Here is a 24,429-nt window from a genome sequence, read left to right as displayed (position 1 = left end):
CTGAGGAGTGGCTTCTGTCTGGCCACCATAAAGACCTGATTGGTGGAGTGCTGCAGAGATGATTGTTCTTCTGGAAGGTTCTCCCATCTCCACAGAGGAACTATGGAGCGCTGTCATAGTGACCATCGGGTTCTTGGTCACCTCCCTGACCAAGGCCCTTCTCCCCCAATTGTTCAGTCATGGCTTGGTTTTTGCTCTGACATGCACTGTCAACTGTGGAACCTCATAAAGACAAGTGTGTGGCTTTCCAAATCATGTCCAATCAATTGAATTGACCACAGGTGGACTCCAATCAAGTTGATGAAACATCGCAAGGATGATCAATGGAAACAGTATGCACCCGAGCTCTATTTCAAGTCACATAGCAAAGGGTCTGAATACTTCTGTTTTTTATTTTTCATACATTTACAAAATGTTCTAAAGACCTGTTTTTCACTTTGTCATTATGGGGTATTGTGTGTAGATTGATGAGGATTTTCTTTTATTTAATCAATATTACAATAAGGCTGTAACGTAACAAAATGTGAAAGAAAGTCAAGGGATCTGAATATTTTCCGAATGAACTGTAATTGAAGAATCCCGTCCATAGGGCTACTACTAAGAGTAGTACTGTTGAACAATAACCGACGAAGGGGCGTAGACGTCGGCAACCGAACTTCGACTTGCCTCAAGAAAAAAAATGTGTGTGCTCAAATAGTCCAAAAAAATCTGCCAAACACCAAAATGAACAAAAAAGTCAAAATGTCATCATAATATATGCGCAAACTGTTTCAACTGGGAAGCATGAGACAGCCTTTAGCCCTAGTTCAAACACTGTTCCATGGCCACACCGAACAAAAAAATAAGTCACTTTCTCTTTGGAAGAGCGGGGATAGAATGTCGTCTGAAACCACGAAGTGGGTCTGGTCAGACTTAACGATAGTTCGGCAGCCTCTTCCGCTCTTTCAGTGTGGTGCGGGTGAAGCGCAGCTCTGTTTCATGCAGCGGTCCTGAGCAGTTCCAACCACTGTTGGGGAAACTGGTAATGCATATTAATATATGTTAAGTACATGCAAATAAAGGTTACCTTGCTACCACACCCACAACAGAAGCACAATCATGGCCTCGGATTCACAGGTGGACACATTAGAACAGACCCAGGGTCTGTTTCTGTGGCGGAAGAAACGCTAAAAGTCTCATGGTTAGCGTAGTTTTTGGTGCTCTTTGAAACCAGCAACTGACAGTAAAAACAACTTCCCAACACAGAGGCTGAAACATTTATAATATTCATAATCATCAACACACATTGTTTTGCAATCTCAGGAGAAAATAAAACATCTACATTGTACAGTAATATCGCTATCTCAAACTTATGGTTTATTTAAGGGATGAGGAGACTCATGATTCCTTAAGCGAGTTATGAAATCTGAAGAAAGGTTATGTTAACCGAGAAACATTAAACTGATCATATTCAGTGTTTCAAACATTAACTATCGCGCTGCACAGGTGTGTGAAACTTATTTCTTTGCCTTTTAAGTGCTATAAACGTTAGGTTTCATTAACACAGAAGAGGTTGCAATTATGCCTGAATTCGACCCAAAACCTACCATCTGCAGTGTTGAGCGCGAGTATGAAACCAATCGGTACGTCAAGAAAAGGTCTCAACCATACCAGCCCACTCTTAATTTCTATAAAGTTTGACTTGCCATAAGTTCAGGGTCTGAACTGTGTGTTAGATCCTGCACCATTTAAGTGGCTTTGCTTCCAGAAAGTGATTTAAAAGACCTGCCACAATGTTTAGGCCAGTTTGTTTGCCCCAAAAAACTCAAATTACCCAGGTTTTTCACACCAGGCCTGTTGTTAAAAAAAAGAGTATCAGCTTCTGGCTAGGCTAGCTCTGCCAGCCTGGCATGGTATTCATCCCTTTAAATGGAGACCACAGCTAAATGTGTCTGTTTTTCTTAATATGTTTTGTAATTTTGTATATGTTTATGTATATATGCAGGGATCATCTGTAAAAGAGACCCTAGCCTCAGTATCACTTCCCTGTCAAAATAAAGGTTAAATAAAAAGAAATACAAATGTCAGGGAGGATCTCTTAAAACGTCTTCAGGATTGGTGGGTCCCCTGCAGGGCAGTTGAGCTAATGTAGGCTAATGCGATTAGCATGAGGTTGTAAGTAACAAGAACATTTCCCAGGACATCGACATATCTGATATTGGCAGAAAGCTTAAATTATTGTTAATCTAACTGCACTATCCAATTTACAGTAGCTATTACAGGGAAATAATATCATGCTATTGTTTGAGGAGAGAGCACAGTTTTGAACATGAAAAGTTATTAATAAACAAATTAGGCACATTTGGGCAGTCTTGATACAACATTTTGAACAGAAATGTTATTTTCATTGGATCATTCTAAAACTGTGCATATATACTGCTGCCATCTAGTGGCCAAAATCTAAATTGCATCTGGGCTGGAATAATATATTATGGCCTTTCTCTTGCGTTTCAATTTTAGGCGATAATTGAGAAAAGGGGACCTATCCTTAAGAGGTTGTAAGGATCTGAGACTTTTTTTCAATTTCCAGTGAAGAACTACATCATTACACAATATTTTGTATCTGCCAGGAGTTTGCCCAAATGTGCTGAATTGGTCAATGAATACATTTTTAAGTACATAATTATAGAGAACATACAAAAATGCTATAGTTTACACACTCCCAGGAATGTCATACATGATGGATAATTAGCTTCCCTACAGAAAAGTCACTAACCTTCACACATCTAGATGGCCGGGCGGGGTAGGTCTGGGACCAGAGACAGCATGGGTTCAAACTGTAGAACCCAGTTCCTACATTTGAATCTAAAAATGGATTTTAGCAAACAAAACTATGCTACATTTCATCTCTGGGACCCTCAGAATGACAAACCAGAGCAATATTACTGAATGTAAGTACATTATTTACCTTCAGAGGCGAATGTATCAAACCAGTTTCCGTGATAAGTGTTTTGTTGTTGTGCACTCTTCAAACATGCTATATTTTTTTTATGTAATAGCTACTGTAAATTGGACACTGCAGTTAGATTAACAATAATTTAAGCTTTCTGCCCATATGAAACATGTCTATGTCCCGGAAAGTTGGCTGTTGTTTACAATGTCATTCTAGTCACATTAACGCACGTTAGCAACAACCGTCCCAGTTTAGGGACACCGATCCTGTAGAGGTGTTAAGGGTCCCTTTTCTTAAAGTTACAGTCTGCATTTCAGGAAAAACAACAAAATGGCAGCCCCACCACTTGTTTTGAGGAATGGGGTGGAGAAATGTATCCACTCTCCAATTCATGGACCGAGCTATGGATGCAAGGCCTATCCATGAGATAAAATTATAGTTTTCAAAACCATGTCTTGAAGCTATACAGTATTTGTTTACAATTATATAGTTTACAAACAATGGAGTAAACAAGCTTATACTTTGGATTCTGGGGTACGACAGTTGAACTAAGCCTATGAGACATTTATATTAAGCTATATTCTTCAAGAATCAATTATTGTATATCATTAATTTAAAAGTGCAAAAATAGATGTACCAATCCCAGATTGCCCCTTTGAGTGAGTGAGAGTGAGTGAGTGAGTGAGTGATAGAGAGATAGAGAGATCATTTATTCAGACTAAGAAGCACTGCAAGGTTCAATCTGAGACACAAACTCCCTAATGCACCCTTAAGGCTGGGTTTGGATGCCATGACGCCATTAGAAATTACAAATTGCACTCAGCATTTTGATTGAAACTATGGCTTAAACGCATAACTAGGTCTAAATCCAGACTTCTTTCTTGCGACTAACTAACAGGTCTAGGCGATAACATTAGACTTGTGTTCTGAACTTGTTCAATTAATATTACTGTAACCACCACTAAGCCAGTTGTGCTGAATGTTGAACATTTTCTGCTCTTGCACTGCACAGCCAATCGATTGCTGTGCTAGGCTAGCACGAAATCCAAAAAGGTTACACCAGGGATGGACTGATTCAAACCTAGTAGAGACTCAAGAGTCTGTCAAGAGCCGAGTGTAAACTATCATTATCAGCATTTTTAAACTGAGAGATTATAAAGAGATTAAAATGAGTTATATACTGTCAGTATCCTATAATTATCATCATTACTCAATTACTATTAATTTCAAACAGAAAAAAAATAACACAAGGGGAAAAAATTAAAATAAGCATATACTGTATCCTGCATTTCATAACATGTCTTCTTCACAGTAATCTTGAAAGTCTCATTTAGTGCAAGTGGTTGATGATCAGTGAGATAATCATAGAGTAGCAGTCGGGTGGGAGGGGGGTGCAGTGGCTAACACCTCTAGGACGTAAACAAATGCAGTATGAAGTGAGCTGCTTCATGACACACTGCAGTGCATCAAGTCAAAATGAACATTTCCATACATTATAGGGTAGATTCTTTACAAAATGTAATGGTGTCTGGTTTTATATGTTATTTGTCCTGTGTCCCAAAGGATCCTCTCCGGCTACAGGCAGGGATATCCCCAGCCAAAGGGCAGGGTCGTGGTTGGCCGGATCGTAGTGTTGTCGTGGCGATGCAGCAGCACTCTGCAGACCCCAGCGTAGCGCAGACGCACTCTGTGTGCTGCATGCAGCAGCGGTAAGCTCGCATCACTCACCCTTCGCACCAGTGCATTCAGAACACAATCACACACATATTATGAACACACACACAAAAACACACAACATGAAGCTGTCTACAACATACCAGCTCAACTACACCATCATCAATACCATCACCACCCCCGACCGAGCCCCTCCAGTCACGCTTTAACGTGTAAGCCATTCTCTCCCTTTATTCTCAACAAAACGGAGAGAGAGAGAGGGAGAGTTGGGAAGATAATTATTCCATCTATACACCAAAAGCAGCACAGATCCTTCGATCAAACTTTCTCCACAGATTCACAAGATGAGGTACTCCTCTGCAAGGGGTTGTGGGAAAATTAGGCGGTCCTGTCCTGAACATCACACTTGATAAAGAGGGAGACAGAGAGGAGAATACCTTTGAGAGAGGTGATCTCATGCTGGATAGACCTTGCGGTGTCCATGCTCTCCCTCCCACTGCTCCTTCTGTCCCAGTCCCAGTCAGGCTCTGAGGCTGCCTGCCCCTGAGTGAGCACTCCTGCTCCGTCTGGGAGGCTATGAACCTGCAAAGTCAGCCTAATGCTACACAGCACTCTGCTGGAGGAGGTGGAGGATTTCGCTCTATAGTACCAGAATTGTTGCTGCTGCTAGCTGGCTGGGCTGCGTAGCTGCTCTGTTTTGATTCTCTCTCTCTCCACCTCTCTCATTGCTCTCCCTCTCTCCCCCTCAAACTGAAAGAAATTAAGTACACCTCCCTCTTCCCCTCCTCCTCCCCTTCCTCCCTCTACCCCATTCCATCCCCTATGCTTTTAACAGACCAATCACAGCTCAGCTCAGCCATCACATCTCACAGATGTGCAGGATGGCTTCACATAGCCATCACAGATACTGTAAAGTAAAAAGGGTCTTCTGAGTGACAGACAAAGGAAGAGAGAAAGACTAAAATGAATTTGCTATACATAGGCCTATACTGTGTAGCATATATATCGGTTTGTTCTTTATCAATGGAGACTTGGTGAAGACGTGAGTAGATGAAAAATTGTCACCAATAAATCACATGGGAGCATAGATTGCAGTGTGCAGTCTCTTTTCACCCACATGGATGATGCTGTGAGTCGACAGAATCCTAATCTAGAAAACTGTGTAGTCACTCAATACTACTCTATATTTTATGCCAGTGCTGCAGAGGGGCAGGGAGCTCAGACTTACAGCAATGTAGGATGATGCAGCACCTTTTAGTGAGTGTGTTCTTACACAGCACCTTCAGAAAGTATTCCTACCCCTTAACTAGTTCCACATTTTGATGTGTTACAGCCGGAATTCAAAATTGATTAAATATATTTTTTTCTCACCCATCTACACACAATACCCCATAATGACAGCTAATTTTCCCCAACATTTTTGGCAAATTATATGAAAATTCAATGCAGAAATATCTAATTTACATAAGTATTCAAACCCCTGACTAAACCAGGTATTCCTCTAGCATTTTGACTGTGCTTAGCTCCATTTCGTTTCTTTTTTAGCCTGAAAAACTCCCCAGTCCTTGACGACGACAAGCATAGTCAAAATATGATGCAGCCATCACTATACTATTATTGCTTTGCCACATTTATTGCAGTATTACTTTAGTGTATTGATACCAACAGGATGCATGTTTTGGAAAAGTTTTATTCTGTACAGGCTTCCTTCTGTTCAAACTGTCATTTAGGTTAGTATTGTGGAGTAACTACAATGTTGTTGATCCTTCTTCAGTTTTCTCCTACCACAGCCATTAAACTCTGTAACTGCAACTTTTCAACGTCCTACTACGTTTTAGCTACTTTGCAACTTCTGAGCATGCTAGCTAACCCTTCCCCTAACCCTAACCTTTAAATGTTTTAGCTAAACCTTCCCATAACCCTAACCTTAACCCTTTAACCTAACTCCTAAACTTAACCCTAACCCTTAACCCTAACCCCTAGCCTGGCTAACGTTAGCCAGCTAGCTAACGTTAGCTACCTAGCTAGAATTTGTAACATATAATACGTGAAGCTAATTCTTAACATTGTACGTTTAGCAAATTCGTAACATATAATACAAATTGTAATTCGTAACACATCATACAAAATGGGTGATGGACATCCACAAATTAATATATACTATACAAAACGGAACATATCATACTAAATGGACTGTGTCGGATTTATGTACAGAATAATACGAAATGTTCTGAGACCAGGTTGGGCCCAATCTCCACAGGGTGTCACAGCATCTAAAGGCTTGTTTGGGGGATGAGACCAATAAGACAAAATTCCTGAGAGGACCATAAATGCCCTTTGCACAGGGTAATTCAGAGTTTACCCTGTACAGATACAAGTAACCACAGAGATAATACATCCATTTAGATACAGTAGCTTCAGAGTCCGCTTTAGTGGACACGTTTAGCATAACAGCTAATCTGCGTTAATACCAATTGTTACGCTTTACTACAACAAAACCTGGTTGGAAATTAGACTGTTGACACTTTCTTGGCAACGACATACTGTAGGCACCAATGCTGAGATTTCATCAGGCACGAAGTATGTGTTCATTAATGTATCATCACTAGTTATAAGGGGGAGTCAATGGGTGTGTCTGAAATGGGCCCTGGACAATGGTAGTGCACTTTATAGGGAAAAGGGTGCCATCTCAGACTCAAACAAACACAAGTGCACGCTGACAATCCCCCAGCCAGAACAACACAGCTGTTTAGGGACTGTTTGATTTGGCTGTCGATTATTGATACAATGTCTGTTGGTGTGTGCGAGTACCTGTGCTGTGTGTTTTGGGCTTTCGTGCCCTTGTGGATTGCGCAGATGATTGCGGGTCTCGTCCCATGGGTTGTCTGCGTGTGTATTTATTCCAGGTACTCCTCACCCTTTTGTTTGGGTTTCAACCCTGTGTGTTGTATACGTGTTTGTTTGGTCTTCGTCCCCGTGCCCTTACACGGCACGCCGTAATTTGGGGCGTATTAAAAAACCCTATTACGCATTCCTGCGTAAGTGTACCAACCATCTATCTTTATTCACACATAGCCAGACTAGTTGGCCATTAATTGCATGAACATCAAAACAGGATTCACTTGTAAGAGAATAATATAATTAAATGGATCACGGAAAGTTACACGAGATTTGTTTGATCACCAGCCAGAGCAAGATGCAGAGAACAGATGCTAGGCAAATTAATAACAGTCCCAAATATTTTTCAGTCAGAGAAAAACATTTTAGAAGCAAATAAAGAAAAAATATATATATATTTGTTGTGGCATGATATCAGTGAGGACAACTGTGCTTTGATCAAATATTATTTCTGACCTAGATGGATGTAGCAGTGGACAAAGCAATTGCAGATTTGGACATGAACAATGAACAATTCTAATATTGGGGATATTGACTGTGCCACAAATGCTAAAAAGCTAGCACTTGGAGAAAGTGTCCAGGTAAAAAAAACGAAAGCATGGATGCTGTAATTACTGGGAAACCAATATGTAATTTTGTCATTTGGGTGAACTATCCATTTAACCTTCTTCATACTCAATGAAAGATAAGTAGGAAGATTCGCAACGGAATTACTATATTTGACAGCTACTGCCATTTCTAGTAAAAAAAACAACCCAAACCCCGCATTTCTCTTTCTAGCTCACTTCGGCATGCTTTGGACTTGACATGACACACCTGGGTAAGAATCTTATTTTCTCCTCTCACAAAACCCTGTTGAATTCAGCACTCTCTCTGCTGGTCCACTTTTTCATACACTTATCTCTCATCCTGTCCTCTTGTCCAAACGAGCCAGGAGAGAGGCTAGTAGTTGTAAAGGACAGTGAGAAAATGGCAAATATGGTACACCTCCAAATGCGTACATTTGTGTGGAAGGTGATGTGTGGCATAATGACTATGCAGCTTTCTTCGCCAATCCCTGTGCTAAATCCTGCACTACAACAACCTTAACATTCAGACAAGGCATCAAGGGCATCTCTTCCAATCAATATATAACCAATGAATGGCTGTCAAGCTGAAGTTATGGCATGGATCGTGTTCCAACTTCTAACAATCTGCAGAGATGGGGGGAGTAAAAGGGGTGGGGGTTGATATTTGAGTGTACTATCAAATCAAATGTATTTATATAGCCCTTCTTACATCAGCTGATATCTCAAACCCAGCCTAAAACCCCAAACAGCAAGTAATGCATGTGTAGAAGCACGGATAGGGGTGGGGAGTAGGGAATTGAGAATCTGGGAGGAGTGAAATAAAGAATTGACTGAGCGAGGGGGTTATGGAGAGAGGGATGAGGAGGGGGGAAAGATAAGGGAAGATGGGAGAAACTCTACTACAGTGACAGCGGTCCATCTGAGGGACACAGTGGTTGCACAGTCCAGTCAGGCAAGGCAACGCCCCAAAGCTCCAGCCAACAACATTCCAACCCAGTGAGATCACAGAGGGCTGTAAATCTTGCCCTAATGTGCCATCTCTATTAGCACTGCCCACAGCACAGCCATGGGATGCGCCCCAAGTGGCACCCTATTCCCTACATTGTGCATTACTTTTGACAAGATCCCTATGGACCCTGGTCGAAAGTAGTGTACTATAACGGGGATTGGGTGCTATTTGGGATGCAGAGGGACATAGGGGACTGAAAGGATTCAGTGTCATCCATGTCACAAACAACACCACAGAGTGGCTCTGTTGGTCCCTCATAAGAACCAAAGAGTGAGTGGGTGGGTGCAGGAAAGCCATAAAAACCAGCTAATCAACATAATCATTCCGACATCTATCTATCTATCTATCTATCTATCTATCTATCTATCTATCTATCTATCCCTCCACACAAGAGGGGAAATAGAGTACAATTGATAAATACCAGTTTGATCCTTTAGCAGTGACATTGGAGAGGAGATATAGCATCAGGGAAACACAAACAGAAAGCAGCAATAACTTGGCTATCAAGTATTTTCGCCCGTTTCACCCACTCAAATATTACGCCCTTATTTTACAAGTCATCAAATTCGGGTTCTGGCACAACACCAACAATCCCTCACTGTCCAGGGATGTCTATCTGAAAGCCTCAGTGGTGGGATTTGAACCCAGACTGCCATGGGTTGGTATGTATTACGAGACAAAGGCACTAAGCCTCTGAGCCATTCTCGCATAATAGCAAAAGTCAGGGCAAAAGTCCACACTATGGAAGAGCATGCATGTATGTATGAATTGCAGGTTCCAGTCTTGACTCCATCACTTTCACTTACATAAATATTATAACATACAGTATAATAATGTAACATATGCCATTTAAGCAGGTTACTTTTATCCAAAGCAACTTAGAGTAATGCATGCATACATTCTTTACATCTGGGTGATTGCGAGAATCGTACCCACTATAATGGCATTGCAAGCGCCATGCTCTACCAACTGAGTTACAGACGGCCACCACGTAGACAAGTATACACTTCAGGAAAAAGTATAAAGTATTGGGATGCATAGCCAGCCGGGAGCTCCAACCCTCCAAGAGCCCAAACATAGACACATATTTGGTTCTACTCTACTATACTGTGCTCTAGTGTATTTGTATTTATTATGGACCAAGGCAGCAGCTACTCTTCCTGGGGTCCGGAAAAATTAAAGCAGTTATACAATTTTAAAAACATTACAATACATTCATAAAAGATTTACCAACACACTAAGTGTGTGCCCTCAGGCCCATACTCCACTACACAAAATCCATGTGTACGTGTGTGTATAGTGCGTATGTTATCATGTGTGTGTATGTGTGTCTGCATCTATGTTTGTGTTGCTCCACAGTCCCCGCTGTTCCATAAGTTGTATTTTTATCAGTTTTTTAAAATCTGATTCTACTGCTTGCATCAGTTACCTGATGTGGAATAGAGTTCCATGTAGTCATGGCTCTATGTAGTACTGTGCACCTCCCATAGTCTGTTCTGGACTTGGGGACTGTGAAGAGAACTCTGATGGCATGTCTCATGAGGTATGCATGGGTGTCTGAGCTGTGTACAAGTCATTTAAACAGACAGCTCGGTGCTTTCAACATGTCAATACCTCTCACAATACCTCTCACAAGTGTACTGTACTATACTGTATGGCACTATACTATACTCTATGGAACAGTGGAGGCTCTTCCTCAGAGGAAGGGGAGGACCATCCTCTTCAGTGAATTTCATAAATATTAAAATTGTAAAACATTTTAAAAGTGATCATTTTTAGATAAAACTATACTAAATATAATCATATGTCACCAAACAATTGATTAAAACACATTATTTTGAAAAGAAGGTCTACAGTAGCCTCAACAGCACTCTGTAGGGTAGCACCATGGTGTAGCCGGAGGACAGCTAGCTTCCGTCCTCCTCTGGCTACATTGACTTAAATAGAAAACCTAGAAAGCTCTTGGTTCTCACCCCCTTCCATAGACTTACACAGTAATTATGACAACTTCTGGAGGATGTCCTCCAGCCTATCAAAGCTCTTGCAGCATGAACTGACATGTTGTCCACACAATCAAAGGATCAGATAACTAATTTACTACTGAAAGCATAAGCTACAGCTAGCTGTCACTGCAGTGTATAATATGTGGTGAGTAGCTGACTCAAAGAGAAAGACAATAGTTGAACAGTTTTTAACAAATGTATTTATTACAAAATGAAGGAGAAGCAAGAGAGAAGGAATACAACATGGCTGCTATGAAAGTGAACTGTGTTTATGCATGATCAGGAGTGTATTCATTCCGCCGATTCTGTTGAAAAACATTTCTTAAACGGAAGCAAACAGAACAAAACGGGGATAAACATATCGGAATTTGTCCAATAGAGACGCTAATTTGCAACTGTTGGACTGATGATTGGACCCTACATCAGTTCGATGCAGGCAAGAGTGTGCAAGGCAGTATTGAATGTCACTGTCTGTCAACTCAAATTTGTCTCTCAACCTGTGTACACCTATGTTGTAAACTTTCATTCATAGGCTAGGTTGTAGCAACCTCATGATGGGTATAGGGGAAATGTAAGTATCATGTAGTAGCCTAAACCTATCACTGTTACATTGAACTAGTTGAATGGAATATGAAAGAGTCATCCAATATGCTGTAATATAAATAAGGCCATGCTCATGAAAAAAAATCGTCCTCCCTCATCTTAAAAGGCGCTGACTGCCACGAAACTGTATGGATCTGTACTATACTATACTGCACTGAACTATACTCTATCATACTTTATTGTATTTCAGTAACATTTTCAAATACCTTGGAGATAATAAGCTATCTCTGCACTAAACTAAAACTGAGGCAATTATTTTTGGGCCCAGAACTAAATTGTGTATGTGCTCTGAAATCAGTGGGGGTGAGGTGCTGACTACTAAAGCCTCTGTTAGCTACCTGGGATGCATCCTTGATGGATGCTTGGGAGGTGTGAGCATGGCCACTAAAGTGCTAGGGAAGATTCATGCCAAGACTAAGTTTTTGTCCAGAAAGTCCAAACTGCTTGAGAAGGACTCTGCCCTCATTCAATGCCATTTTGACTATGCTAGCACTTCCTGGTTTGCGGGCGTATCTAAGCTTCTGAAGGGGAAGCTCCAGATAGCCCAGAATAAGCTGACCAGGGTTGTATTGAAGGTGAGTCCCATACTCACACAGGAGCTGCTTTCAGGAACTCAACTGGCTGCTTGTTGAGCCTAGGGTGTCCCAGATTAGACTGGGTTTGGTTTACAGGAGTATTTATGGTTCTGCGCCCAGATATCTAACCGATTACTTTCCCCATGTTAGGGATGCAAACAAACACAGCACCAGATCAGGCACTAATGTGTGCTTATACAGGTTCAGGAGTAATGCTGGGAAAGGTACTTTCTTGTATAGTGGAGCCTCAGAGTGGAATGTGTTGACTCTGCCCATAAAAACAACGTCCTCTCTGGGCATCTTTAAAAATAAAAAATAAAAAACTGTTTGATGTCTTCTGTGCCCATTTCAATGTACCTTACGATGCAACTGCAATGATGAGATAGATTTTCTTCTTTGTTTTTATGTTTTATTATCTCCCTGTCATCCTGTGTGCAACCGTGTTGGATCTTGCCTAGCCATTTTGTCTCAAGAGGACCACAATGGAAATAAGTCCCAGACTTTATTGCATGTTATCCTCGATGATTTATCTCATGGCTTTTCATGTTTTATTTGTGCTTTAAATTAAAAAAAAATATATGGCCGAATGAATAAACTAAAACTAAACTACACTCTACTCGAGTTTACTATACTAGATCTTGTTTTTCCCCATTTAAACTGGTCTTGGTCTGGTCATGGTCTCAATACCCTGGTCCATGGTCTAGGTATAAGAAAGTCTGGGTCTGGTCATGGTCTCAATACCCTGGTCCATGGTCTAGGTATAAGAAAGTCTGGGTCTGGTCATGGTCTCAATACCCTGGTCCATGGTCTAGGTATAAGAAAGTCTGGGTCTGGTCATGGTCTCAATACCCTGGTCCATGGTCTAGGTATAAGAAAGTCTGGGTCTGGTCATGGTCTCAATACCCTGGTCCATGGTCTAGGTATAAGAAAGTCTTGGTCTGGGTCTGGATCTAAAGGATTCCAGTCTTCATCTCTGGTACTCGCACCACTTTTATACTTTTTAATCCATGTGGGAAGTGGACAAGTGCACACTTCAGGAAACATTGTAGAGTATTGAGATGCATGGCCAGCAGGGGGTTTCATTCCCTCCCAGAGCAGCTTGAATTGTCAGGCCCAACCTTTCTCAACTTAATTGGCTCACAGCAACCATGACGTTTCAGACAAACTGTCACACACTGATCTGTTTCACCTGTCTTTGTTATTGTCTCCACCCGCCTCCAGGTGTCGCCCATCGTCAACATTACACCCCTGTGTATTTACAGGATATTAACCTCTGCCTACCCTGAGCCTGCCTGCCGTCCGGTATCTTTGCCCCACCTCTGGTTTTCTGACCCCTGCCTGCCTTGACCTGTCTATTGCCAATAGACATTAAACCATTGTTAATTCAATGTTGTCTGCATCTGGGTCTTACCTTCAGACCTGATATCAACTTAATTTATATTGCATATCAAGATCTTGGTCTATAGATGCTGTACACCAAGTTGCTGAAAAATTTGTTTAATGGTGTCTGATGGGATGTTGAAGAATTTACACAATTTTCAAAGCTGCGGATGATCCATCACTGTGAGGTCATCGGTCCAAATTTGTTCCTCGGGTAGAGAGGAACCTCTGTAACAAATTCCGAAACTCTAGGTCAAAGGAGGAGGCGGGGCTGACCTTTTCATGTCAAATGTTGTTTATAGCGCCACTATGTGTAACCAGATGTATTCGTGCACCAACTTACACCATCCCACTTTGTTTGATCTCTGTAGGTCTTACCATTTAATAACTATAGCTCTCCAAAGATTGGATAATAATAATAATAACAATAATAATAATAATAGGGTTCCAGCCAATGTTCCCTCGGAACTGCCACGCAGAAGAAATATCAGCCCGTGCAGAGAAGCACGAGATTGAACTTCACTCAACTTTCTAGTTTTCCGTCTTAGTTAACACTATCAACGTTTCTCTTTACTGTGGGAATTGTGATTGAATCAATGCAATATTAGCCACTTTCAATGCAACATACCGTAACAAAAGAAAGTCTGCAAGATATTTTGTTGTAAGCAGAACTCATCGGAGTAGGATTCTACTGCATTGACACGCACGACTCAGCCTGTACTCTACACAGACTTGTGCAGCATAACTAATCAGAGCTGCAGTAGGCCTATATGCAAATATCCATATGTGGCAATGGTTTCTTTGCCCTTCTATTTAAACTGGACTGTGTTTACAGCATGGCGGCTGGTAGCCTAGTGGTTAGAGCATTGGACTAATAACTGAAAAGTTGCAAGATCGAATCCCTGAGCTGACAAGGTAAAAATCTGTCATTCTGCCCCTGAACAAGGCACTGTTCCTAGGCCGTCATTGAAAATAAGAATTTGTTCTTAACTGACTTGCCTAGTTAAATAAAGGTAAAATAAAAATGAGAGGTCATGAGTAGATACGCTTGTTTTGAAATTTAGCCAGAGATGCATGTAGCCAGGTGTGCACATTTGTTCATATCCTTTGCTAGTTAGTGAGTTATTATCCCAGTTATAGATAATTTGTAGTCAGCAATAGCGGAGTGATTGCTTCCTACAAGAGCAAAAAACGTATACATTTCTAGATATCTTTGAAAAGGGAGTCAGGTTAAGAGCTTTTTTTTGTCTTAAAGGCGCAATGTCTTTTGAGACAAGCTTGAATAAGCTAAGTAGCCAATAGGCAGAGGGTAGCATAATTTGTCTAATTCTTTTGTAATAATGGTATGGGAATAATAATGCATTTCATTTTGTAAAGTGGTTTCTTGCATCAAACTACAACATTTTCAGTCACCTCCTTGTCTGAAGGAAAGGTGGATAAACAGGTTAATGTCAAGCCCTGAATGTTTTTTTTTTAAATCAAGAGTCTCATGGAATGTAGGCCTACATTTAACAACACATATTGGCTGCTACTGTACTGTAGGCTGAATGATAGAACAGCTATTTCCATGTTAAAATGTTATGGGATGCATTTTCTCCATATTTTTGTATGTAAGGCCACTCTGGTAGGCCTACACTATGATCAAATAGCCACAGTAGCCTACTTGACCACTGTCTGAAACTGTAAGTTAAAGCGGGTACAGCCTCAGTGTTCACTGATGACAGGCAGTAAACATCATGTACCAACTGAAAGGACATTCCCATCATACAACACAAGATTAAGCAGGGTATCAGAACATCAGTCAAGTGCATCAGATATCATCAGAATAGACACCAAGTTCCATATCAAAACCATGTTTCAAATACTGTTGTGATTAACCTGACCAAACTTCCTGGAAGTGATATGTCATAACTTATAAGTGTTTTCATTGAGGATGCTGTTTCCATGAAACTGTTCAAGTCCATTCTTCCCATCTGAACACACAGGGGGTTGTAGGACCTCATATACACCCTTGTACTGGGGTGTGGTTTGCCCCAGTCCACACACTCATCAGTTCCAGAATGAGAGCTTGGACCAGGACCAGCACACTCCCACACTGACGGGGGCGACTGGGTTAGTTCAGGCTGTTTGGCTCAGATGTAGAATGTGATGTCTGATCTTGGCTGTGGTCTAAAGAGGCCAGATAATGTCTGGAGTGCCATCTAAACTTAGCAAAGATATATCAAATTCCAAGTGCAGTTGTTGCTCATTATCACTCCACTGCACACACTCACAAATCAATACAAACCCATACATCACTGACGGAGACTCTTGAAATGTATCCCCAATACAAAGACACTGAATGTGAGGGGAAATGTCCTTTTGAACAATATTACAGGACAATATTACACGAATCAAGGACTAAAGATGTTTTCCCGAATCCATGCAATAGCTTCAACTTGACTGTCATTCATTGATTATATATCGATTGGAAGAGATGTCTTGTCTGAATCATTCTAAGGCTGTTCCTCTTGTAGTGCATGATTTAGCACAGGGATTGGTGAGAAATGCTACAGAGTCATTATGCCATACATCACTTTCCACACAAATGTACAGGTGGAATTTCTGTAGCTCAGACAAAGCTCCACTAGGGGCTGTTCAAGGGCCACCCCGAGGTAGATGTTATAGGGTGGAGATTGGGAACAACACTTATCTGTGTGAGATGGACCTACTGACAAAGGCCATAGAAGAGGAGAGGTTGGGACCGGGGATGTTTTGTTTCTGATTGTTTGATTTATTAATTACTAATGTCCAAAGTAATTACCAATATTATAGCGTTCATTTATGTTGTAAGTCTTTGACAGGTTTCCAATATTATTAAAATCAACTGGTGAAAATGTGTTTTGGCACCCTCGTTCACCTTGACATAAACAAGATCAGACATTTCTGTTTATCTTATAAGCTGTTGAATTAACTGGCCAGCAGGATGGAGTGACAGTGGAGGGTGTATGTATAGCTTATAGGTGTTTGGGCACTAACATGATGGCTTGGAAATGAAAGGGGGCACCAGCTACAGTTGAAGTCGGAATATTACATACACCTTAGCCAAATACACTTAAACTCAGTTTTTCACAATTACTGACATTTAATCCTAGTAAAGACTCTGTCTTAGTCAGTTAGGATCACCACTTTATTTTAAGAATGTGAAATGTCCGAATAATAGTAGAGGGGTTTATTTCAACTCCTATTTCTTTCATCACGTTCCCAGTGGGTCAGAAGTTTACATACACTCAATTAGTATTTGGTAGCATTGCCTTTAAATTGTTTAACTTGGGTCAAACGTTTTGGGTAGCCTTCCACAAGATTTATACAATAAATTGAGTGAATTTTGGCCCATTCCTCCTGACAGAGCTGGTGTAACTGAGTCAGGTTTGTTCGCCTCCTTGCTCGCACACGCCTTTTCAGTTCTGCCCACAAATGTTCTATAGGATTGAGGTCAGGGCTTTGTGATGGCCACTCAAATACCTTGACTTTGTTGTCCTGAAGCCATTTTGCCACAACTTTGGAAGTACACTTGGGGTCATTGTCCATTTGGTTGACCAATTTGCGACCAAGCTTTAACTTCCTGACTGATGGCTTGAGATGTTGCTTCAATATATCCACGCAATTTTCCTCCCTCATGATATCTATTTTGTGAAGTGCACCAGTCCCTCCTGCAGCAAAGCACCCCCACAAAATGATGCTGCCACCCCAGTGCTTCACGGTTGGGATGGTGTTCTTCGGCTTGCAAGCCTCCCCCTTTTTCCTCCAATCTTAACGATGGTCATTATGACCAAACAGTTCTATTTTTGTTTAATCAGACTAGAGGACATTTCTCCAAAAAGTACGATCTTTGTCCCCATGTGCAGTTCCAAGCCGTAGTATGGCTTTTTTATGGCGGTTTTGGAGCGGTGGCTTCTTCCTTGCTGAGCGCCTTTCAGGTTGTCGCTGTAGGACTTGTTCTACTGTGGATATAGATGCTTGTGTACCTGTTTCCTCCAGCATCTTCACAGGATCCTTTGCTGTTGTTCTGGGATTGATTCGCACTTTTCGCACCAAAGTACGTTCCTTTCTAGGAGACAGAACTCGTCTCCTTCCTAAGTGGTATGATGGCTGCGTGGTCCCATGGTGTTTATACTTGCGTACAATTGTTTGTACAGATGAACGTGGTACCTTCAGGCCTTTGGAAATTGCTCCCAAGGATGAACCAGACTTGTGGAGGTCTACAATTTTTCTTCTGAGGTCTTGGCTGATTTCTTTTGATTTTCCCATGATGTCAAGCAAAGAGGCACTGAGTTTGAAGGTAGGCCTTGAAATACATCCACAGGTACACCTCCAATTGACTCAAATGATGTCAATTAGCCTATCAGAAGCTTCTAAATAATCTGGTCTGTAAACAATTGTTGGAAAAATTACTTGTGTCATGCACAAAGTAGATGTCCTAACCGACTTGCCAAAACTATAGTTTGTTGACAAGAAACTTGTGGAGTGGTTGAAAAACGAGTTTTAATGACTCCAACCTAAGTGTATGCAAACTTCTGACTTCAACTGTACAGCCTCCAGCCCAGGTAGGCCCCTCTAGAACATACAGTATGTACCAGCCGACCTGCTATGACATTCCTGCCGTGTGTTTGTTTTAGCGCACCAGCGTGTTAGTGCTATTGTTCCACATGCCTGGATGCCACACAGCAGTAGATTTTCACTGCTGCAGATACCAGTATGCAGAATAGTTTAAAAACCAGTGGTCTAACACATGCATGCACACACACACATTTAAACAGTGAATCACATGCTGTACACTTGGGTCGCTATCAGCTTGTGCCCCATCTGCAGACTGCAACTATATTTTCCTGATTTACAATTCAGATATTATGTTGTGTGTATAGGCTAGGTCTACATTGTGATATTTTTGTGCAGCCAAACTTAGCACCCACCTTTTTTTTACCCCCTTTTTCTCCCCAATTTCGTGGTATCCAATTGGTAGTAGTTACTGTCTTGTCTCATCGCTGCAACTCTCGTACGGACTCGGGAGAGGCGAAGGTCAAGAGCCATGCGTCCTCCGAAACACAACCCAACCAAGCCGCACTGCTTCTTGACACAACGCACATCCAACCCGGAAGCCAGCCGCACCAATGTGTTGGAGGAAACACCGTACACCTGGCGACCTGGTCAGCATGCACTGTGCCCAGCCTGCCACAGGAGTCGCTAGTGCGCGATGAGACAAGGATATCCCTGCCGGCCAAACCCTCCCTAACCCGGACGACGCTGGCCTAATTGTGCGCTGCTCCATGGGTCTCCCGGTCGCGGCCGGCTGCGACAGAGCCTGGGCTCGAACCCAGAATCTTTGGTGGCACAGCCGGGAGGCCTGCACCCACCTTTTTAATAGACTATTTGAGTAGAGCACATAGGAAGGGGATAAATGACAGGATACAGAGTTTGTATCAGACAGTAACCCAGAGAGACGGACATATCACACCACCATGGCAAATGTCTCAATGTGACGTCATCATCGTAGACAGATTAGAAACACATCCCTCAGGCCTCCCAAGTGGCGTAGTGGTTTAAGGCACTGCATTGCAGTGTTGCGGCATCACTATAGCCTGGGGTTTGATCCCCTTGTCATTACCGGGAGTTCCATTGGGCGGTGCTAAATTGGCCTAGCATCACCCAAGGAAGGGGAGGGTTTGGCGAGGTGGGCTTTACTTGGCTCATCGCGTTCTAGCGACTCCTTGTGGTGGGCTGGGCACCTGCAGGCTGACTGTTTCCTCTGACACATTGGTGCAGCCGGCTTCCTGGTTAAGCGAGCTGTTAAGAAGCGCGGCTTGGCGGGTCATGTTTTGTAGGAAGCATGACTCTACTTTTCCCGAGCATGTTGTAGTTGCAGCGATGAGACAAGGTTGTAATCACAAAAAAGGGGTAAAAAAATTAAACACATCCCTCTTAGCGCCCATGCAATCAATCAATAACCTCCAGTTGCATCCCAAATGGCACCATAATCTGTTTATTGTGCAATATTTTGACCAGGGGTTTGGTCAAAAGTAGTGTACTATGTAGTTAACAGACTGCCATTTGAGAGCTAGACCCAGTGAACCTCAGTCGTACTGTATCTCTAGTCACTGTGGAAACTCAGAGACCACTCAATAATCTCCAATCTACACTGGTTAATCACCCTGTAGAGGGCCCATATGGCTCTGTTCAAAAGTAGTGCACTATAGGGAATAGGGTGCCATTTGGGATGAAGCCTGTGTCAAGAAGAGTTCAGGTGGGAGAGGATTATTTTACTGCAGACTCAATATTCATCAGACATATCTAACAGTAGGGCATGGAGAGCCTCACAAATAATGCTTAGCAAAAAGTAACAAAGTAAATACACTATTTTGAACTTGTTATATTTATATTCATAAAGGCCAAGTCATTACTGGCAAAGCAGGATGGCATGACCAATTGGAGCTATGCTGACAAATCACTTGTGGTGCCTAATGTAACAAGCATGCAACAGGGAAAGACCCAGTAACACAAAGATTGGAACACGCGCACACACACATACACATCAAAATCACAGGAGGTTGGTAGCACCTTAACTGGGGAGGATGGGCTCGTGGTAATGGCTGGAGCGGAATGAGTGGAATGGTATCAAATACATCAAACACATGGCTTCCTCCACTGCTCAAAATATGCCTATGTATGAGAGAAGCCATTCTATGGCATATGACAGAACAGGCATACCTCATCACATTACACCCCATAAGCCACCATGTAATAAATCACCCTGTACATTCAGGTTCACATGTGAACAGCCAGACAAATGGGGCTTCTGATCTGACAGGACCATGTGAAATAGCAGAGTAGTGAGGAAGGCCCTGTATGTCCCGGGACTATCCTACCCCATCACCCTCTGACAGTGAGCCAAAACAAGCCCCCCACACCTAAATATGTAGACTAGGTGTGAACATACACTGTGTATAAAACATTGGGAACACCTGCTCTTTCCATGACATTAAAGCTATGATCATGTATTTGTAAGTCGCTCTGGATAAGAGCGTCCGCTAAATGACTTAAATGTAAATGTAAATGTATTGATGTCACCTGTTAAATCCACTTTAATCAGTGTAGATGAAGTGTAAAGAAGACTTTTTAAGGCTTGAGACACTATAAGCCCAGTGCAAGTCAGCGGTCTTTGGTGAACGGGGATGAAATCATCTTGGGTTGGGGGACGCCTTCCTCCTCTACCCTATCTCCTGAGGGTCCTCTCACTTCAGGCCTCGAGGGTGTCTGAGGCTCAACCTCAACAATTTCGACAGATTTTGGTAACAAAAGATGCTCTACAGAGATGATGGCCTTCACCCAAACCATCTAGGAGCCTGGACCCTCTCTTCATATTTCAAGGCCGCGTTAAGACATTGACTCAGAGACAGACCAAGCCCCACTCAGGTAATACCTCCCATGCTTTCTAAGCATTGTCGTCGTACTGTTGTCTATTCTGCCAGGGACGTTGTCAGTTGGAATATTGTACCCATTCGTTTGAACTCCACTCTTAGATCTGCTGTTGTTAGCTTATAGTACTATTTAAAAAATGTCTCTAAGGAAATCCATTTCCCTTGCCCAAAAATTTGAGCTATTTTAAGCCTTTGTCTGGGGAAAAATGAATCCATAACTGTTATAGGGGTCTGCTGTCCTCCCTCGGCTAACCTTTGTGCACTCGAGGAGTTAACTAGTTTGTTGTCTTTTACTAAATCATAAATTATTATGTTTGGGAAATGCAGGCTTCAGACAACGTAATTATCGAAACCTAACCCAGCTGGTGACTAAGCCTCAATGGCCCAACCCTTATTCTAATGAATACACCAGAGATATATGTTTCTACTGGTGCATTCGCCCAAGATATTAGTGACCATTGCCCAGTTATTTGTGTTAGAGATGTGAGAATACGAAAATCTAAGCCTCGTGTCATCACAAAGAGGAACTTTAAAACTTCAGTCAACAGGCTTTTTCTTTTTTTTTTTACATGATCTTTATTTTAGTGACCTTGATTGCATTTCAGCAATCCCTCAACCTGATTTAGTGTTCAGACTTTTTTTTTTTGATGTCTTCAATACTATTGTGGACAATCATGCTCCCTTCAAAAAACTAAGGGTTAAAGATAGATCGAATGCCTGGTACACTCCGGAATTATCAGAAGTCAATCATAAAATGCTTGGGTCAAGGCCAGGAACACAGGCCCAGACTGGCAAGCTTTTAAGTAACTGAGGAATCATTGTGTATGACAAATCTAAGGATAAATCCGATTATTATGAAACCCTTCTTTCAGATTGTAATGTAAATTCTGGAAAACTGTCAAATCCTTTGAAAGAACTTCTAAGCCTATTCAGAATGATACTGTGCTGGATGCTGATAGGGGAAACTTGCTGAATGATCAGAGAAATGATAGTCAAAACTTTTTTGGGGGGGGCTATTTACAGAAAAATAAATAATGGATGCTTTGCTAGCACTAGACAACAATAAATCCACAGAAGCCAACCAATTGCTTAAGCCCATCAATGTTGGCTCAATAACCCACTTAAAAAAAAGAATGTACTGTTATCAGGAAATATTCAAAAGTATGGAAATCAGCTCTTGTGCTACCACTCCATAAGGGCAGGGAAAGTAGTGATGTTAATAATTATCGCCCCATTTCAAGGCTTCCTTGTCTAGCTAAGATTCTTGAATCCTTGGTAAATGTACAACTTTGCTCTTTTTTATGTGAGAAATATATTTTTAATGTACACTAATCAGGGTTTAGGCATGGGCATGCACTATTACAGCAACCACTTTAGTTGTTAATGATCTTGTCAACCATTCAGCCTGCCCTGACCTCGAGCCTGCCTGCCTCCCCGTACCTTTCGGAACTCTGACCTGGTTAATGAACTTCTGCCTGTCCTCGACCTGCATATTGCCTGCCTCTTGAATTCGAATAAATGTGTGTCGTTATAGGTTTCAAGATTATCATTACATTACAACGGAACGATTTGATTAGTGTAATGTTAGCTAGCTAGCTACATAGTTGTCTTTGCATCAAGGATAAAGGTGTAGCTAAAGGTGTAGGTGTAGCTTTGAGAAACTAACTTTGAGAAACTAACAAGGTTAGCTAGCCAGCTGTATTCGTTCGTTCGCGCCGTTTTCCAAACGGCGTCAACACCACAACACCGCAGCTAGTTAGCCAACTTTACCAACTAGCAGTACTGTAGAAACAAAATACATTACAACAGAACGATTTGATTAGTGTAATGTTAGCTAGCTACATAGTTGTCTATGTATCAAAGATAAAACATTAAAGGTAAACGCAGCCACTGCCAGCTAGCCAACTCTACCAGCTAGCAGTACTGTATAATTTTTTGTCAATAAGATTTTTGCAACGTAAGCTTAACTTTGAACTTTCGAGTTGTGTAGTCCACTTGTGTAGCTAGCAGGACTGACTTTGTGTTAGCTAGCCAACGTTTAATTACTTCTGCGTTATGAAAGGAACTAGACACGAACACGAATGATCCATTGGTAGTTTGTTGTAACCAAGTATTGGTGCTAACCATGTGTTATTGGATGCTAGCATGCTAGTTAGCTACGGCGTCATAGGGCATGGTGCACTGGGTGGGTTTCACGGAAGAATACTGTACCAAGTTATCTAGCTGAATAAACTAAGTTTGAGCCTATTCCTGGAAACATTGAACCACTGTAGTTTACATCAATTATAATTATTAAAATGGAAGTTGGAAAAGTTATATTTGAGTGTTTCAGTGAATGGTTAGTGAGGGAGGCCCTGCTCTCTCGCTTCCCCAGTTGTTTAGTTAATTTTCATTCCAATCTCCTTTGCATTAGCGTAGCCTCTCCTGTAGCCTGTCTATCCCTGTTCTCTCCTCTCTGCACAGGCCACACAAACGCTTCATACCGCATGGCCGCTGCCACTAACCTGGTGGTCCCAGCGCGCACGACCCACGTGGAATTCCAGGTCTCCGGCAGCCTCTGGAACTGCCGGTCTGCGGCCAACAAGGCAGAGTTCATCTCAGCCTATGCTACCCTCCAGTCCCTCGACTTCTTGGCGCTGACGGAAACATGGATTACCACAGAAAACACTGCTACTCCTACTGCTCTCTCCTCGTCTGACCACGTGTTCTCGCATACCCCGAGAGCATCTGGTCAGTGGGGTGGTGGCACTGGAATCCTCATCTCTCCCAAGTGGACATTCTCTCTTTCTCCCCTGACCCATCTGTCTATCTCCTCCTTTGAATTCCATGCTGTCACAGTCACTAGCCCATTCAAGCTTAACATCCTTATCATTTATCGCCCTCTAGGTTCCCTTGGAGAGTTCATCAATGAGCTTGACGCCTTGATAAGTTCCTTTCCTGAGTATGGCTCACCCCTCACAATTCTGGGTGACTTTAACCTCCCTACGTCTACCTTTGACTCATTTCTCTCTGCCTCCTTCTTTTCACTCCTCTCCTCTTTTGACCTCACCCTCTCACCGTCCCCCCTACTCACAAGGCAGGCAATACGCTTGACCTCATCTTTACTAGATGCTGTTCTTCTACTAATCTCACTGCAACTCCCCTCCAAGTCTCCGACCACTACCTTGTATCCTTTTCCCTCTCGCTCTCCTCCAACACTACTCACTCTGCCCCTACTCAGATGGTATTGCGCCGTCGCAACCCTCGCTCTCTCTCTCCTGCTACTCTCTCCTCTTCCATCCTATCATCTCTTCCCTCTGCTCGATCCTTCTCCAACCAATCTCCTGATTCTG

At 42.1% G+C, this 24,429-nt stretch overlaps 1 protein-coding gene across 13 annotated transcripts in view; it reads right to left on the bottom strand.

Annotated features, from left to right (window-relative positions):
* Window positions 1-24,429, bottom strand: part of pleca (plectin a) — a 214,106-nt gene that overhangs the window by 138,998 nt on the left and 50,679 nt on the right. For 3 of the 13 annotated variants that reach the window (XM_014177020.2, XM_014177024.2, XM_045709749.1), the window contains exon 1: window positions 5,044-5,346. The exons of the other annotated variants lie outside the window; for them this stretch is intronic. In XM_014177020.2, the coding sequence (XP_014032495.1) occupies window positions 5,044-5,089 (46 nt within the window). In that variant the 5' untranslated portion in view covers window positions 5,090-5,346. Of the gene's footprint in view, window positions 1-5,043; window positions 5,347-24,429 lie in introns of those variants that run through there. 13 annotated transcript variants of the gene reach the window in all.

The sequence above is a fragment of the Salmo salar genome, chromosome ssa27, assembly GCF_905237065.1.
Source record: "Salmo salar chromosome ssa27, Ssal_v3.1, whole genome shotgun sequence".
NCBI lineage: Eukaryota > Metazoa > Chordata > Actinopteri > Salmoniformes > Salmonidae > Salmo > Salmo salar.
This window is presented reverse-complemented; position numbering and strand designations above follow the sequence as displayed.